The following is a 20,874-nucleotide window of genomic DNA, read 5'->3' on the forward strand; positions in this document are numbered from 1 at the left end:
TATTTATCACAATCCAGTTCATAAGAAGAAAGATTTCGGGTGGATTTTCAACTAAAGTCTGATAATAAACAGATAATTTTACAAAGGTAACATCGGATTCGACATTGTGAGCTTGTGTTAGCCTCGCCCCCCATTACATATGAACATTTGTCAAAATGTAACAAATAGGCAGATAAGATGACAAAGAAAATCTTAATCTGTTATTGCATTTGCCATATCTGACAACGCTTACGAATTTCTCGTTATTTTCACGAGTTATTCTAGCGTTATGTTGTTACGCGCAAAAATAATTTTTATCGAATTTTGCAGCATTTTGCAAAGACACCAAACTGAATAATAGTTACATCCAAGAACTAAACTGCATTCGAATTCATACTTTTTACTAATTATTTAAGAAACAGGGATTGAGAAATATAATTTTATAAGTAGTTTTCCATTTCTAACATTCATAATGAAATTCTCTCATAAATAGAAAAACCACATTTCACTGCTTTCAACAATTTACAGCTCTTCTTCACTAAACAGTTCTTTTTCAATCCTAGCTAAAATTTACAGAGATGGCAGAATGCAGTCCATTTCATTGATAGCAAATTTGTATAATCCATTAGGTTGTGTTCAGATGATGATCTGTCCGTCATTATTATCATATGCTTAAGGTATAAAAGTTCGTTCTCACCTACAGTATAGAGTTCAAGATGTAGCCAATCAGGGAACGAAAGGTTGCTTAAATATGCAGCTGAGCGAAATCATCGAGCGAATATCAGTTCGCGTTTGCATCACTCTGATTAGTGGTTCTTATGGCAAGATGGAATAGAATTGAGCAGATAGAACATTTAGAAAAAATCCTTATACTTGTTTCAGTAAAGTAAGCAAGGTCTGGTTGTCTGAATGAAACTCGGCTTATATCCTTTATGACCTCAAAGTCCTCGTCTGAACAGTCCTTTAAGTTTGGTTTTGCATATTGATTATAGCAAAGCACAAGACGCCTCTGCCTCAAGGAAATGATGCCTTCATGGCGGCCTTATAAGGAAAACTGGCTAGTATCCATAAACGCCCATGCAGCTAACCTATATGCCTGGAATTGAATGCAGGTCAAACTACCAGCATTTGACGGCTTTATTGCTCAGAGCTGGGGGGCCAATCCTCAAGGCTTTTCAAGGCAGGAAACAGAAAATACCAGCAGCGCTTTAGCCGGGCAGTTTAGCAAGATTCCTGATACAAAATTTGCACATAAATTCATAGGGGGGACGTCTTCGTCGTGTCTTCTAGACAAGAGATATAATATCTAGGATCTGCTTTTGTTAAAGCTGTGACAGCATTTCGTCTTTCGAATGAACATGATTGCCTCATATCTTTTACATTAGACTCGACTTTTCTCTAGTGTGCTCTCTTTGTGACTCTGGACAGCACATGGACCAAAAAAACATTCAGATGCGCGCTCTGGACTCAGCAGTTTTAATTCTGTCATCCACAGGAACTGGGAAATAAAACTGCTAATGACTTTAGCGCCAAAATCTAGGCATTTGAAAATAAATAAATACAGTCGAACGCCGTTATAATGAACACGGCTTATAACGAACAAATCTTTTGGTCAACTCCAGTTTCCTATACACTAAATGTTATTTTATACTGTTATAGCGAACTACCAAGAATATGTAAATCGGATAAAATGAATAGTATGGCTATCTTTGATTGAAACTTATTTGCATTTTTCATATTTTTAAAAGTTTCTTCAAGTTTTAAGTAAAAACATTACTAACTCTTTAAAATTATCCACTTATAGAATATTAGGATTCCCATTCCTCATTACTTCCATTAAATTAAAACACTTTTACGCTGTTTTTCTTTTACCCTCACTCCTACTGTGTTCTAAACAAAAGATATGCGAGGTGTGTGTGCCACCCAACGTTAGAAAAACGAAGATACAGTAAGCAGATCTTAGGACACCATATGGTATACATGACCATTGAAACAAAAATATGAATGAGGTCTCAGATTCCGTTCAAATTCTCTCTTTAAGCATTTCAGATTATTCTTCTTTTAGAGAATGAAAAGTTTTGATCCTTTTCGGCTTACTTTGTGAGTATAAATGATCTACGTGTTCAATCTTTCGAATAGGATTTATATCCTTTGGGTCTTTTGCAATAAATAAGATACTCTTTGCAAAAGTTGTTAGATCTTTCTATCGCAACCAAACATATCTTGGAGGAAATGTTTGTGTTCGAAATGGACACTGGATATGATACGCAGGTGACGAAATTATTTTCCTTTTTCCCTATTTTCCAAGCGAACAAAACTCTCACATTTTCTCTGACTATATCCGCAAGGCGAGATAAAATCTACAGATTCTGCATTGAAGAGAAGGTGAACATTATTAGAAAAATACAAAAATGGATGCAGTCAATTCAATATCTGCCAGAAATAGAATTTATTCAAATCAACAGCTGGTATATGAAAAACTCAAAACTCTATAATTTCGGTTGGTGGAAAATATTCGGATACGAGGTAAAAGTTGAAAAAGGTGGAGCACAGAGATGTTAAAAAAGCATTTTTGCAATGGTTCACCATTCTAAAAAGTCGTAATCTGCCAATACCTGGACAAATCTTTCAGATAAAGGAAAAGGGATTTCCAGACACTTTGGAAAGAATGAAAAAGAATAAACAACAAATTAAATAACTGCGCTTAATATTAATTACAGTTAATAGTATTTTTTTATAAAATAGATTTTATTCTGATATTCTTTTGGTTACATGTGCCAGTGTTACTCAGTTTTTTCCCTCCATTCATCACTCAAATTTTACACGCTTTTGTGAGAGGATCCGTTTTCCCTATCGGATTGGGTACAGCAAGACAAATCTTTGTTTCTTTGAAGTTCGTTATAGAGGGGTTAGACTGCAGTAATTGATTTTTATTTACTTATTTTTGCTCATTTCCCAAAGGCGTTTTGTAAGGCCCCGGCACGTCTACCTTTAGAAATTAAACTCTGCCAAGGTATTCTGTCATACAAAATACTGCAACTCAAACAACTGCCAGAGAATTGCAAATACCGAGGCAATAGTATCATTCAAACTCTTCAACATCTAAAACTAATGAATTTTAGAAAAGCTCTCTTACAATCTCTAATCCGGATCTTTAATGATCCTCAGTAGGGGCAAGACTTGCCAGCGCTAATTTTTTAGCATTTTCTTTACCTTATCTTGTAATTATGTTAAGAAATAACAGTTAAAGAATTTACAAAAAAAAAAAAAAAAAAAAAAAAAAAAAAAGCAATGCTTTCGTGATTTGGAAAATTTTGGTAGTAAGATAGAACTCTGGCACAGATTTTGGAGAGAGAAGACAATAAAAATGACGAAGCTAACATGGAAGACTTGGCAAAAGATGCTACGATTCTTCATTCACAAACAAAATATGGTATTCTTATTCCTTTGTTTCAATCATTTACTGAGAGGCGTGGCTAGGGTTTCGTTTTCAGCGTCCGGAGACAACTGAATATTTCTCACCCTGCAGAAGAGGTCAAAAATGAGCAATGACCTCTCCGGGACTCAAACCTGGACCTCTCAATGTGCTACCGTTACACCTCGAAGGCATGCTTGAAAAGACGAAGAAAATACCTTATATACTCCCCCTTTCAAAGGGCGATTGGGGATTAGAGGACAAAATCGCCAAATCCTGGTGGTGATGAATTATCATCTACAACCTTTTAGTTCGGGCGCCAGGTTAGGTTTTTTGAAGGTTTGACTTCAGATTTTTTTGAAGTGGGAAACACGAAAGTGTTCATCGGATGGTAGTTAAAAGAAGATTTAAAATAGACAGAAAGTTAAGGAAAGATTTAATACAGACAGGAAAATATATATATATATATATATATATTGTAGTGTAAATTAAAGACTTAGCAGAAAACAACAGAAAAAAAAAAAGTTTATGATAAAAATAAGCTTTTATTTAAGGTTCATAAAATAATTAATGAAGTAAAAAGAGAAAAATACTTTATCATATAGTTTAATTGGAAGAAGAGATTAAATTATTCTTATCATAAAATCCATCTACAGCTGTATAACCGAATAGAAGCGTTGGACATCCTTGATAAATTAACGAAGACAATGGATATTTTTGACAACGCAATTCGATTTCGCTACTTAGCTTGGATGTAGACAGCTCAAAATACTGAGTTAGTTGCCCGTTATAACTCCTGTGGTAATATTCTTTACCTATTACAGCATCTTCATATGTATAGGCAATAATTACGTGAAGAACATATTGCGTGAATGACAATAAATCATAGTTAAATTATATATTTTAATAATAAGTATTATTATTAAATTATGTAACATAATTCTGCCTATACTGCATTTAATTAACGTATTTACATATACTAATATACATATACATGTATATGTAAAGCAGCTTAAAAATTTTCTCATTGTCGTAAAACCTAACCTTAACATCACATTCACATTCTTCTTCATTATTTCAGATTCATACTTAGCTATTCGCGTACTCAGACAACTAAAATATGACGAAGGGACACAGCAAGAACAATAATAATATCACGACTGAGTGAACTTTTAAAAAAGGTAAAATTTCAATACTATTAAAATGATCCCCTGATTTTAAAAACTGCATTGAAAGCTCAGAGAACCAGTTCTTCAAGTCCTATTGTTGATTTATTGTTTGTGACGTTAAAATGTAATGAATCAATATGAAAAATTAGTGTCATAAATAAATGTTTCAGTTAATTAGAATAAATAATAGTTATGTAGAAGATTTTGTAATACTCTGTTATGATGAAAACTTTCCCTAAAAAATGTGATTGTGTGAAAAAATTTAATAGCACTTTAAAAGTTAAATTTATTCCAAAAAATCTGATATTCGAGAATTACACTTTTAAAATTATTTAATTAATTCTGTTGTCAAAATTTTAAAATTTACATTTCTCTTCATTTTCTACTGCTTTAAAGCTTTTTCCTTAATAAGGCTTCTATGTCGCTACGCGCCTTTTTCTCCTTGAAAAGGAGAATATCTAAGAAAAGTAAAAAATATTAAAAGATAAATTCCAATTTAAATTATCAACGTAAATTAATTTCCCTTCTCTATTCTAAAAATAGCAATCTCTCTTTGCACTGCATCATTTTGAGACTAATCCATGTCATATGACTCTTCGAAAATTCTGATGATGTAAATGGAACTAAAGAGTCTATTCGGTATTTCACCCGCCTACTTAACATGCCTTCATAGTTTGGTGGTCTGCATTCTGGGCACGTATTCCAGAGGTACGCGGTTCGATTCCCGGCAAGGGCGTTGCTCATTTTTCATCTCTCCTGCTTCCAATTAACCTAATACAAGTCAATAATAATTTTACAGCAGTATTAATTATCCAATCAAAATACCTTGAGAACCAAAACTAAGTCAATCTGAATTAAGATTTCATCCTGAACAGAATGCACTTGCTTTCTAGATTTCGACCTTGCTGGACTGCTGCATGCTACTCTCTTGGTACTGCAAAGCAGTAGAAAATGTAAACATTAGGCACAAATAATGTGCAAAGTTGTTTGTGACCGCAAAATATTTACTGAAAATAAAATGAAGATTTAATAAACCTTGGCTGCCAGTTTCCTATTCATTGTGGATATTACAAAGTCATTTTATATTACCTATGTGTGTGTGTGTATTTATACATATAAAAAAAAAAAAAAAAAAAAAAAAAAAGCTTAAAATTTAGGGTGCCTTAAAATCAAACCATGCATTAAATTAAAACCTGACCAACGTTTGCATCAACATTTTTTACATTAATAAACATTCAATTTTTAAAACATTTTCCTTGATATTTTATATATATATACTTTTTTGCTATATACACGCCCTATAACTAACGAGCCAAAGCATTATCACCATCCCCATATTTTTCAATGAAACTCGTTTGGATGACGTGGAGGGCACGTGATTAAGTGGGAATAGTAATTTAACTGCTGCCGCGGTATAAAGTTCGATTCGATCGATTCGATTCTTCCTTTTCGGTTACATCGCGTCTGGCATAAGGAACTCATATATAAACTTATTCAACTGAATATTAACAAAGAAATTACCATCCTATTGATGTCCTTCATTTCCAACAGGAAATTCATCATAACTCAAGGAAATGACTCAGACATTAGACCCAAGGATCTATTCTTGGCCCTATACTTTATTTGTTCTATGTCGCCGATTTCCATCATTACTTCCTTGGATTTTATGCAAATGATACGGTGCTTGCGGCTAGAACTACTAATGTTAACTATGCGATTAAAAAATTACAAAATCAAATACCTTATATCGGGAGATAATATACCTCATGGAGAACTGCTATCACTGCTACCCCCAAAATCTTAATTACTTATCATTAGAAGAAAAACATCCCAGACTAATCCTACTCGTCAGCTTACACTTTTCAAAGAAACTGCTCTTTTAGTCAAGACTGTCAAATATTTAGGTATAACTTTTAATTCTCAGATAAAATGGAATGATAATATTAACAAGATTAAAAATAAAGCAAACAAGGTTATTAATAGTCTAATTCCCATTGTTGGAAAACACTCATGTATGGATCTTAGAAAAACGTCTCGTTTACACGTCCATTACCACATCAATTTTAGTTATATGCTTCACTTACGTGGACCCCTGCTACAAAAAATAATCTCCTCAACTTATAAAAAATTAAAATCGTTTCCTACGCATTACCACGAATGCACATTACTATGTCAGAAATGTCACACTTCATGAAGGTCTCAGATTTGACACCGTTAACCTATCTTAACAAGACAAGCACAGAATTATTCGATAAAGCACTTGGGTGTGAATACTTAAATTCATTTAATCTTTTCAACTATAAAATTCTTGAAGAAGACTATGATCTTAGGCCACTTTCCACACACCACAAGAAGACTGATCTAACTATCATTTAGTCATTTTTTTTTTCATAATTGTTTTTGCATTTGCCTTTCATTGTATTTGTTTTGCATTGTATTCTTTTTTTATACTATGCAGATATTTTCTTACTTTAAACCACTGCCAATTATATTTATATTTATTATATACTGCCTACCTTTGTTTACTTGCTTTTCATACAAACTCCAGCCCTTCCTTATTTGCGTTGTCAGATCATTTATGATCTTTCTGGCCCCCTTTGCCCCCACTGTTACTTCCTATCAGGTCCTGCATATTGTGACTGCATTTACGTTATGTGCCTTTATGGGAATATGAGTCATTGATCCGGACACGTTGTGCTCTGCGCGATATTCGCATTCCAATTAATGTCCTGGCCACGTAACTCGCCGGATCTTAATCCGATAGGGCACATCTGGGATGTCATGAAGCGGCAGCTCATATTAAACACTACTAGATCTGAATATCTCGACTTTGTGTAAATGTTGCTTAGACGTTCGGTGTATCTTGTATCTAGTCATATACCAAGAACTTATGGCATCCATGCCAAGGCGAGTTGCAGCTGTTTTGAAGGCCAAAGGTAGCGCAACGCGTTGTTGAGTAGGTGGTCATAATGATTTTTTTCTGAAGTGCACACACACACACATATATGGTGTACGCTAAAAAATAATTGGCAACCTCAAAATCGGCTATTCTAAAATTTTATGTTCTCCCAAATTAGAGATCTTTTTAAAATTATATGACGCTTACATAATGCTGCTTGCAAAGAAAACTAAAAATTAACGTTAGTTGTACATATAACACCTGCTTTATGAGCAATTACGTCACTTTTTATTAACTTCAAAACATCTTGTCTACAAAAAAAAAAAAAAAAAAAAAAAAAAAAGAAGAAGAAGAAGAAGATTTGATGTGCAAAAAAAATAAACATTGCGAGTTTATACACTGGTCATCAAAATTAAACGATGACAGAAATAAAAGGCAACTGTTAAGTTTTACACACCAGTGTATGTATGGTATATGGTCACCTCGGACAGATATACATACCTCTCACATCTTGATTTCATAGACTTTATCAAAGTGTTGATCAAGTCTTGTGGGATTGCATGCCACTCTTCTAAATGTGCACTTTTCTGCTCCTGGAGCTTCCGGGGAGAAATTCAGTGGTGGAAGCATCCCAAAGATGGTCAATCGGATGATTAAGGTGGTCAATCGAGTGCTACCTTCTGTTTGCAAGTACTCAGACATCACATGTGCTCGACGAGGCCAGGAATTGTTATCCGTTATTAAAAACTCTGGGCCAACAGCACCCTAAAGAGCATAATATGGGGTTCTAACACCTCATCCACATATCTCCAAGCAGTTACAAAACCTTGAAAGATATGCAGCTTGCTCCAAACCATCAAATCACGATCGCGCAAACAGGATATTTCAAAGCAAATTTTTTGTTCCTTCCTCTCTCAGATCAAAATGTGTCTCGAATCACTTTTCACACTAGATCTGATCACCCCGGTAAATAATACTCGGGCCCAGTCTTCTTGACTCCTTTCAATATGACAACGCCACTAACAAGCCACTCTGGAAGCTGTAGTGAGTGGGACACAAACCTTTGGCTTTCTCGCATACAGCCTCATTAAGCCCTTGTGCAGCAGCAGAACGGCTAATTCAAATTGGTGTGGCAGCCTAAAGGTCTTAAACCAAATCTCTAGTTGTTGCTTCGTGGTTTCTTCGTGTTGTCAACAGAAAACGGTCTTCCGATGCAATTGTTGGTCTTGGCCACCTTTGATCAGGCTTCTTTTCAACTGATCCAGTGGTTAAAAAGCAGTTCCACATTCTTGACATGACATTTTAAGGAATATTCAAATCTTGGGCGACTTCCATTTACGTTTGACCGCACTCGATTCTACAAATTATTCACCACTTTTGATCTTCATTTAAATGATGTCTTTGAGCGATAGCTACTGAATATTAATCACTCTCAGAAAACACATTCACTTTAAACAACTTTTCAGACTGGAATTCCAAAATGCGTCCATTGCGCACCACATTGTCAATAATCGAATTTGCATATTTCCAGCGACAATGTATGCGTGGAAGTGCAATTTTGTGGTCAGTTGCACTTAATTAACATAAATAATTACAGCACTGGGCATATTAACATAGTGAGCATGTTTTTTTTTTTTTTTTTTTTTTTTTTTTTTTTTTCCCATTATCCTTTGATTTTGACGACAAGTGTATTTTACTTAATGGTAAATAAAAATGCACACAATTCTAAAAGGCATATTGTATTACTGCACAGTGCAAAGAAATCTCTTATAATAATTACTTACTGAAAATTAACCATATTTCTGACAGCATATTGATAAATGATGATCTTGGAACTTCACCAACAGTCATGTTCTTAATGGAATCTACTTCCACAGTAGATTCCATTAAGAACATGACTGCTGACTGCCTGTAAGTGTAGGTGGTCATCTTAAGAAAGTAATACTATCAAACGTAATACAAAATAAGTAAGCAGGTATTTAAACAAAATGATATTTATTTACATCAATATATCTGAAGTATCAATAATTTCTGAATTACCACTCTGTAGAAGAAACAAACAATTGTTCTTGAAACATCACCTCGTGAAAGCATAAAAAATGATAAAAATACACGAATATACACAATAACAGAAACTATCCATTTTTTTTTATAATTAAATAAATATTATATCTTCAGCTTTAACTCATTCTTTTATTTCAATTACCCTATGCACTAGAATGTGGAAAGACAGTTTATCCTTCGAAGTAAGTTCATTACCAACAATACATTTGCTTTCATTGTTTCTGTATGCAAATATTTTAATACAAAGCATATCTCCCTACTTTATATAGTATATAATTATATAAAAATTACACACATAATTTTACAGAAGCTACAAGTAAACTAATGTTTATGAAACTGAGAAAACAAGACAGCTGCTCACACAATTGCATATTTCTTTTAGATTACAGAAAAAAGACAACAACAATATTATTTGTCTTAATTTGCAGAATCTGTCAAACATATGATTGATAAATCATTTTGCACCATTTTTATTATTAAATAATTAAGTAGAAATAGCAACTACAAAGGTTGATCAAAAAAGCACTGCACAATCGTCTGTACTCAGTAATGGTAAGCATTAGATGGACAACACTTTGCAGAAAGCATTTGTCCTTTACCACCTAACCTATACCCAATTTTTATTTCCTACTGTTACAAGTAAGCTACATGGTTGATCAACGAGATACTTCGTTATGGCAATTTTTAGTGGTCAAATTTCTCTACGAGTCTGATAACTCTACGAATCTGAGGTTTGATTTACAATAAGTTATTGTGAATTTATAGAGACAAGTAATCTATGCCAAATGAGCAAAGTGATACAAAGAAAGAATAGAATTGATGTGTGGTCAATTGGTTCATAGGTTTTGGAGTAGTGACTGAAAAATCTAGAACCAGCTATGATCAGATCCAGCATCTACATCATAACCAATGAAAGCACATCAGTCATTGAAAGACTCATTCAAAATGACAGATTATGGAGCACAAAGGCATGGCAAAAGGATGTGTGCCAATTCTAATCCAAAGATAAGGATGCAGAAAAATTTGTGCTCACTGGGTTACATAGCTCTTGACATGGGAGATGATGCAAATCTAGAAGAACATATGTGATGATCTTCCACAGTATTTCTCTGGAAACTGTGCAGAATGTTTTTAGGAAGTCATCATGTGTGATGAAACCTGGCTATTTCACTTTGATCCTACAGCAGAAGGTAGACCATGGGATGGATATGCATTTTGTCATGGATATAAAAATGTCTAAAGGGCAGTAAAATAAATAGACCATGTATTGAATGACATTTTTAAAGGACCCATAAAATTTCAGTTTGCTAGTGCTTACCATTACTGAGCTACATTGGAATTTTTAACCGATCTTCGTATCAAAATCTAATTCGGTGCATACCTAGCATATCATGTGGAACTCTGATTATAAGGACTTCAAATTTAGCCTTTAATAACACCAAGTAAATCATGCAAATTGTTTTTTCCTCCCATATACTGCATAAAAGTAATTGTTAATGTACTTACATGTTCATAATTTTTTTTTGTGTGTGAATCATGTAAAAAGAATACAGTACATATTCTTAAGAAGCTATTAATTTAGATGGATGTGTATGATATACAGTCTATATGCATTAATAGGAAATACATTACATAATGTATATACATGTATGTACATATATATATATATATATACATGTATGTATATATATATATATATATGCAAAACATTGTTTACTTTCTAAGCCAGTGATTAACTTAGATGTAGTAAATATTTAATTTGTAAAAAATTTGCTAAACATGTGTAGTGATATTATGCTAGTTCCCCCTTCAAGCTATGAATTTGTGTCTCATAGCACGCAATCTATTACTCTATGTAACATTGCTTTTTGCGCATGAATTTTTAATCTTGAGGATAAAACCTCAAGAATAAAAATTCATGCGTATTCATGCTCATTTTGTTCCGAGTATAAAGTGCAATATTCTGTCATTATTACTTGTATTACATATTATCATGGCCTATACAGAAAACAAGACTATGATTATGCCAATTTTTTGAGGAAATGAGGAGTGAGTCTTAGTCCTAATAATCAGAGTTCTACTATATTTCAACATAAACTATCAAATTTTGATACACAATCAGAAATATATTAACAAAACTGAATGAAACATTTACTTTTTTTAACATCTTACTATTTAATTTATTAAATGGTTGCAAATTAGGATAACAGATATATTTACTGCTAAATTCTTGCAATGAGTTAATTTCAAAAGTATAAATTTGTAAACTAATTTCTTAGCTGTTTTGCCACAAATTTTTCCAATTTTGATGTGAATAATTATAACTTAGGATTCAAATAACTTGACAACCAGGTTAAGTAAATCATAATTATGTATGCTAGAACATTTGATTTCTTATTAGATCCATTCAGCACATAACGTAGAATTTGGAGTCTTAACAATTCTCATTCAGGTTCCTTATAGACATGTATCAGTAAATATTTCTGCATATTTGTTTTTAAAATAATAAACAGGCAGTCTGCAAGGGTATATTTTTTATTAGCATTTAGGTGTTAAACTGGAAATGCGATTGTAAATTAGACAGCATTTTTGTACTAATAAACTTAAGCAAGTGGAAAAAGAACATGACAGAAAACAAACCCCAAAATTCTGAAAATATACAGTGCAAGGAAAGATAATAATTAAACAAAAACAAATCACTTCAAAGGTAAGAAAACTTTAAATTGAAATAAGCTGAATCCAATTAAAAACAATTTATTACAACTATTGATAACATCTTTATCGAAAAATGTGCCATGATTTTTGCATCACAATAAGAATCTGGAGGGGGGAGAGGGAGAATGATTTGGGGGGGTAGATAAATCAAGCCCAAAATTTAAAACATATACTTTTTTTAATAATTTATAACTAATAATTGCTATTTTGTATCCTCTCCTGAAAGACAATTTTTTTTAATTAAGGTCCCATCCCAGAGTTAAATGAAAATCTATTGTACATTGTTTTTGTACATTGTTACTGTACTAGATTTTTTTTAATATCTAAATTTTACAAAAAAATTATACCAAACATAGTCTTTATCTGATAAACCACATCTTCTTATCATTTGCCTCTAAACTAGTTTAAATTCATCTAAAATGACATTCAAGACAGTTGAATACTGAACATGCTCAGGTATGCATGTTTGGAATCACCTTCCACAGACTGATGATATGCCACCTTATACAGGCTTATTAATTATGGTAAATGTGGTAATATTCAACAACTTACCTTGCCTTTATCTATCACTCAGACAAAATACCACATAAGAACATTAAGAACATTATTGATAATAACCCAAAAAGAAGCAACACTAATACAAAGTTTTCCATCACTTCTGTTTCTTTGACTGATCTAGACACAGACTAGATCTCAACTGGCAGAATTTATGCATTTAAGTACAGAATGTGAGAATCACAGAGATTGCACTGAGTTACAAAATGACAAAATGCCTGGGACCAATCCTGTCTATAGTAGAACATGAAGTGATCAGAAGAGCTTATTCATTTGCACTGTCACACTGTTTTACCCTTTATGGCTATTTATCTTATATCATTACACAAACTAATGAGCTTTGTGATAGCATTACTGTGCACAAAGTCAGTTCCAAGCCATCCTAAAAACTAAGTTTCATTGTACGAATGTCTCATAAGTAGATTTATAATGAAAAATTCATACAGAATTTTAGAATGCTATGAACAAAAGACTTATACTCACTGCTAAAATTATATCTAATGTAAAATGTTAAATTAACCCAAACAAATCATTAAATTTTATTTTATGAGATAAAACTAAATGGTTTAGTCTTTATTTTATATTTATATATATATATACAATTTGCTATGAATCTTTATCTATCAACACACACTAACAAATGCAACTGAGACTTTAAGGCAAAATATATAACCATGCATGCGTATATATGCATTATATATTTTTTTGAGCTCAATTCGTATTTGATAAGAGACTATTAAATTAGACAGCAATTTTCATGACTAATGTGCATTACAACTAAATTGAATATCATCTTTTACCTTTACACTTTCACTGGAACTAACTGGCATGCCAATCTTACACCAAGCTCTATATCATTAAAAATAGCTTCCCTTCCACACTTTTTTCACTTTATAACCTGCATATATACAGACCTATGCATTTATATACATATTAAATATCTTCGTGCACTTACAATTACAGCACACCAAGGTTGGAAATATATGTTGAGGTGGACAGTTATTCCCTGCAGTTTTTAGATTATTTATATTCCTTTCGTAAAAACTGTAAATGAAACAGGAACAATTCTGTAGGTTTCTGTAAGAAATGCATGCTTTTAAACTAATATCAAAATCACAACTATATTATAATCTTGATTTTTACACAATTAATTAGTTGTGATATAAAAATTCTGAAGAACTTGAACATTCTTAAAAGAGGATTTAGGATGTCAGTTAAAAATCAGCATTTTAAAAGAAAACATGAAACATAAACACAGGTCTTAGTTTTTTTGACAGCCTCAAAAATAATGATATATTTGTCTCTTTAAGTATAATGCTTTGAGAAGGTAGAAGCAAAATATTGAGAAAGAAATAATGTAAAAGCTTTTGCAAAATTAGAAAAATGCAAAGATGTATGAAAGGATTACCAATGCTGCTAAATTATCATTTATATTAATCTAATGTGTATGTATGTTAAATCTGAACAATGAATATGTGAAATAAAATATTTGGTTTGTTAAAATAATGGCATTTTTATGCTTCTAGTCAATGAAGAAATCTCACACTCCATTTGCGCCTTTTTCAATTAATTCTGAATGTCCACCTTATTTTAAAAATTCTTTTCCATCAACTTTTTTTTAAACATCTATATTTTTAAACATGCTCATAATCCTTTTAATAAATATCAAACAATTATAAAGCAACTAAAATTTTAGGTACTCAAACTTTCACACTAAATCATATTAATGCAATATTTCAGATACTCAGTTATTCATAATTTCTTGGCTTGTATATCCTTTTATAAAATCAAAATGATTGTTGTACATCATATATTTATACTGTGTTCACAACTACAAAAAGATTCTTCATTTTACATATCAGTGCAATGATGGCATATTAATGTAAATTAACAAAAATGAACAATTAACACACAGATATTGTATAAAGTATTAATCATAGAAAACCATTTTATAAATATTTGTAAAAGCAAACCTTTTAATGTTAATATTCAGATGAAAGATAAAAATTTATAACAGCAAGAAAAATGCTATCCATTAGAAATACTGCATATGAATGAAAGAGGTCTGATTTTCTTTCTGATCTATGTTCACAGCAATAATTTACTAAACCAATTCCCATGAAAAATATCTAATAATGAAAAGCTACACACATTTTTATAATTTTCTCAATGGAATTTACTAATTTTAACTGAAAAATTATTATAATAATTTTACTGAATATATATATATAAAGAGAGTACTGTTAATAGTATAACCTATGAGGGCTCCTACAGCTGTTTCCTAAACAAAATCATAAAATTTGGATACTTATAATGCAAATTTTTACAATCCAGAAGGCTTCACACAAAAATATACTGTATATTTACTATGATGCTATTAATATATTAAAAGTTTTCCTAATTTGAATATCTTGTAAGAGCAACAGAAAAACTTATACGAGAAAAATTAATTCTTAAACTTTCTACCAACAAAGCAAAACTTTGGTTTACAGCCTTTCTCGGTTTTTGTGATTGTCATGTCCGATGATCGCAGATATAAAAAATGTATATTCTCTTTTGAATACTATACTTCTGTTATAATACACTATATTTTAATTTTCTGCAATGAGTATAATTACATCTTGAAAATAATGTCTTTGCATAAAAATAATGTGTATGTGTGTTACATCTGAATAATGGTAGACCAGGCTCCAGCATTTGCAGTGCCCTTGGGCACCAATATAATTGGTGCCTTGTTATAAATTAAACATGTCAGCAATTCAAAGTAAAATATACCTTTATTTAGTTGCCACTTAGAAAAAATTAAATGCTGCAATCTAAAAATCACTTGTCTGGCAATTAAAAGATCATGTCTTTATAAGGTTAAATCTTAATATTTAGTCTTACATTAAGTCTTCCATTTATTATGTTAAGTCTTAACCATCTCGCTGCGCATCCAGCGATTTCCACAAGCAACATAGAAGTAGCAAAATTTGCACAACCCGTGATTTCCACGGGGCTGAATTTTTGCAGTCTATTTAAATGTGCAACCCGCTCTTTCCTCATTCAAGGTTTCCTTTCAGCTTTTCTGTGATGTTTAATCATTTATTTAGATGTGGGCTAACAGAAGGCCTTAGTTGTCCACATTTCTGCCAAATATAAAAGAATAGGTAATGTAGCATTTTGCACGCACAAAGATGTCTGACAGGAAGCGTTTTATGAGTGATATAACCTATATTCCTGACGATATTTCAAACACTGATAGTAGTTCTGACTCTGATTTCAAGTATATTGAAAATAGTTATAGCGAAACTGATGAGAATTTCTAGGATTCCTCTGCAGATAGTGATGAATCTGAAAATTCAGTTTCTATTGAAAACGTTCAACAGTGGTGCAAAATTGATATGTAAAATATTACATTATGCAAATATTTTCATTAGTATATATGTTTTACCTTTGTATTTTATAAAATAAATCATATTTTAACCAATATTAATTTTCATAATTTTGCTTTTATATCATTACTCTTCAATTTTAGTATTCTTACAAGGTTCAGTTTTTTAACCTTTTTATATGATCTATTTCTATATTGAAAAAAAAAAAACTCTTTTACAAAAAATTTTTGTATATTTTAACTCTAAAATATACAAACTATTTGAAATATGTAATAAAAAAATATGCAATTTTTTAACCTACTTTGATTTAAAAAAGTATGCAGTGAGAGGGTTAATACAACAGTCATAAAAGATGCCTCTTTTAGGCTGATTCCTGCATGTCAATGTGAATGCAAGCCAGTTTCCCTCACAGAGTACTTCCCTTTCTTAGCCACACAGCACTCAAATGCTTTGCTTATTTTGAAAGAACCTAACCAAAACTGAACCTAAGTGAGCCTAAGTTTGCCATTTTTCAGCATGTCATCAACCAATAACGGCTGGAAATTGCTGCTTTTAGCACAAAATTTAAAAATAGGAAAGGACAAACATAAAAATTATAAAAACTAGAAAATAAATACCTAATAATCTTTATCTGATATGATATTCATATACTTTAGAAACATGACAAATAGTTTAAATAGGACTTTAAATTAAACATGTATGTGTTATTGTTTGTATGTGTCATTACTTAATATTTCATCAGAATATTAAGTAATGACACATATAATTTTAGTTTTCTAGCCCCCTTTCTTTTCCATGTCATTTTACTGCCCATTCAAATTTTGAAAGTAAAAGTTAGAGAATGTTTTATTTTATGAAACTATTATTATTAATTATAAAGTTATTGAAATTTAAAGGGTTATTAAATTAATTCATGGAACTATTTTCAAATATGTATACGTAATTATTTCTAATTATTTTCAACATTAAAAATAACATTTTAATTGTGCCATCTAAGACATAAGGAACAAATTAAAAATAGTACATTCCACACTATGCCATTACCAAAAATTCCCTATATGATGAATGAATACATTTTAAATTATATTGGTGAAATCTTCTCATGAAAATAACCTTTCAAACTGCCTAGTATTTTGGAGACCATAAATAAACATTAAAACTGAACATGGCTTGTATATGACGACATCCACCACAAAAGACAAAATTACCTGAAACATTTCTGGTAGTCTTGGTGAGAGTATATATACACATACATATATAATAAATCCTCTCATGGCAAACTGCACTACAAAATTACTATAATTTCTGGATGTGTTAACACTCAAGATCGCATTCCCCAGAGTAGGAAAATTTCAACACTAGAAGTATCATGTAATTACTTCTCACCAAGGTGTGAAAATATCAAGCAGTTATTTTTTACCATTTTCAATCAAAATTTGCACTTACCACCTGTTTAAGGATAAATGACACTTCCTAATTTGATATCCATATTTTAATGCTACACATCTTTAATTTTCATAATTTATTTTTGAAAATTATCAGCATTAATAATACTATTCAACCTTACTTTCACAAACCTTCAGATTTAATGAATGAACCTTTTGGTCCCAATCTTACTTAACAATTATAAAATAACATTAATAACATTTAATGTTATTTTATATTGTTGTAGCTAACCTCCAAGAACATAAAAATCGGATATAATGAATTGTATCAATGCCTTCAATTGAAACATTATTTTATGATTTTCGTATTTTTTTCAGAATTTTTGCAAATTTTAATGAAATATTTCTTTTAACTATTAAAATCATACACATTTAGATCTTAAGATCATTAGGATCCACATTCTATCAAATAAATAAACCATCTTTATGCTATCTTTCTTTTATCTAAATCTTTTCTCTATGTCTTGAACAAAGTCTATGCAAACAGGTATGGCATCTAACTCAACAACAAGGATACAGTAAGCAAATCTTAGGAAACATATGGTGTACATGACCAATGGAAAAAAAAAAAAGAAAAAAAAAAAAAAAATGTGAACGAGTTCTCTGATTCTATTCAAATTCTTTGACTAAGCTGCTTGACAGAACTCTATTCAAGGCTGAAAAGGGAAAACAAGTGGTTTTATATCATATTTATATCACAGAATTGAAGTATTCTCAGTGCTTTTCCTTTCAGGTCATCAATGAAGTACTGTTTAGATATAACCATGAAATTCATAGAAACACTAGAAGCCAAATGTCAGCAGCATCTGAAAAATTTTTAGGTGTAACAATCAGTAGCAATGCTTCAGATACAAAAAGCACACCACATACACAATTAGGATATGGATTTATCCATTTATAATAGTAAATTTATAGTAAAAAAGGTAAGCAGACAGCAATTTGAACTTGTTATGAAACACATGAGAACTGGCAACAGCTCAGAACTGCCAAAGAAAATAGTTGGACAATTTTTGCCTAATATTGAAAATTTGGAAAGAATTCATTCATACAGAATTTTCAAAAGAGCTAGCTATATTCCAAATTTTGATTTCACATTAGATTAATAGCTATTTCCATGGAGTCCCAGATATCTTTATATTTAGAGCCAAACAGAATTATGTAAAATTAAGTATTTGTCACATATGGTAAAGTATGCTGTAACCCTCATACTGGATCAAAATTTCCATTTATAAAATTATACATAACATACTGTAATGGTTTTTGAAATATTTTAACATAAAATATGTTACATAAAATGTAAGAAACGCTGCTTTTTTAAATTGCCAAATAAGGTAACTTATAGAAAAGTAAAGAAGTGCCAAAAAATGATGTTTGTTTTTTTTTATCTCATTTTATTCATTTCAGTTTTTTAACCTTATTTAATTTTTTTCCACAGAAACTTACTGATAAAAACCCCCAAATTATAACTGAGAAGTAGTTCAGAAGACAAACTAATAATTTATTATGGATTACATTTTACTTTTCAATATAGGAATCAACTTCAAATTTGATTAGTAAAAAATATATTACAAAACTCACAAATTGAAACTGACTGAAATGTAATAAAAATAAATAAAAGGAAACTGTGAGCTAATACTAAAAGATACAAAATAAATCTTTTAATTCTTAAAGCAAGACAATTACACCTAAAATACAATATCATACACCTTAGCACTTTTCTACAGTGCTACACTTCCAAAAATAGTCCTCAGCGTTACTAATGAATAGCATTTTCTTTTGCATTATATTAATATGTAGCTCAAATTGCTTAAAAATGAATCAGTCTTGCATCAGATGGATTTTGTTCCACTGGACAATAAGGACATTTCAGTCTGAAAGAAAGAAAAAAATAAATAATATATTTCAATAATAACAATGATAATTAAAATTGTAATTACTGATTAAAAATTCATGTCCAGTCAAAAGTCGTTAATTCGGACACCCATAATCCGGAATGATCTATAATCCGGACCTCAAAGCTAAAATCTTTCTGCGCATGCGCCGCATTGAGGCATGCGCATAGGCGTTTTACGCATGCGCGCAAGACATTTACGACTGCGCATATGTGTCTGCGCAAGCGCAAAATACGTTTTCGCGTGCGCGTTTAATGTAAAACGGACGGTATAAGCTAAAATGATCTAATTATCTATTTCAGTTAATGTTGATGATTGCGCTGTTCCTTAATCTTCGAATTGGATCCGGCTTATTATTTTTTGCAGACTGTAAGAGCAATTTTATAAAAGTAAGCTTGAACTTTCGATTACGTCAAATAGAATTTCCGATGCTGGAGCTCCCAAAGGATCTAGAAAACGAAAGTATGTTTCGATGTCCATCAAACAAAAAACGAATTGCTATAAAAAATGGATAAAGGCATATCCTTTGTTTATCTAACGGTTCCGAAATCTGTTTATCAATTTCACTCTGCTCTGCGTGGGGGGGGGGGACGTTGCTGGCACGGGCAATGAACTGGAAGTTGATCTGTCAGCACTATCGTTATCTTTAGGGCAGATGTTTTTATTTTATTCGGCTTATACAGTCAAAAGTCGTTAATCCGGACTCGTCGGGACTTCGGCGATTCCGGATTATCGATTTTTCTGGATTATAGATCATCAGTTTAAATCTCATAAGATGGCATGCAGAAATTCTAAAATTAAAAATGTGAAACCGTAATTTATGAAATAAGAACAATTATGATCTAAAGGGTATCAAAATTTGCAAAAAGAAAAAGCTTAATATTTATTTGTTTACTTTATTAAACATTTCTTTCAATGTAAGTTGTTTAAGTTTTGCTTCGTTTCATGTGATAATACTTTCTATTTAATTCTATTAAACAGACATAATTTCTTGTTCAGTTACAAAGTTCCGCCGTTCAAGTCCTATAATTGCTGTGTCAAGAACACCGACTAATTTGTCAATCGAAATTTTTTTGTTTTCAATAACCTCTGTCACTTTTCTTCGCTATCGGAAGCGAATTATAATGACGAGGAACTTGTTTTAAATCATATCAAAGACGGAGCATATCGAGATGAAATACTACATTTGGTAAGGAATTATAAGCCAAATAAAATAAAAACATCTGCTCTGAAGATAACAATAGTGCTGACAAATCAACTTCCAATTCATTAGGCGCCCGCCGCCGAGCAGCGTGAAATTGATAAACAGATTTCGGATTTCAAAACATACTTTCGCTTTAGATCCTTTACATATTAACAAATATATA

The 20,874-nt window shown here is 31.4% G+C and overlaps 1 protein-coding gene across 1 annotated transcript in view; it reads right to left on the bottom strand.

The window, feature by feature from the left end:
• Positions 1–9,440: 9,440 nt before the first annotated feature.
• Sou (required for meiotic nuclear division 5 protein souji) overlaps positions 9,441–20,874 on the bottom strand; it is a 66,162-nt gene continuing 54,728 nt past the window's right edge. The window contains exon 9 of the mRNA XM_035370914.2: positions 9,441–19,486. Coding sequence (XP_035226805.1) covers positions 19,423–19,486 — 64 coding nt within the window. The 3' untranslated portion in view covers positions 9,441–19,422. The remainder of the gene's footprint in view (positions 19,487–20,874) is intronic.

The sequence above is a fragment of the Stegodyphus dumicola genome, chromosome 10 (genome assembly GCF_044657685.1).
Source record: "Stegodyphus dumicola isolate Sdum_Otavi_A_Nest chromosome 10, ASM4465768v1".
In the NCBI taxonomy this organism is placed as follows: domain Eukaryota; kingdom Metazoa; phylum Arthropoda; class Arachnida; order Araneae; family Eresidae; genus Stegodyphus; species Stegodyphus dumicola.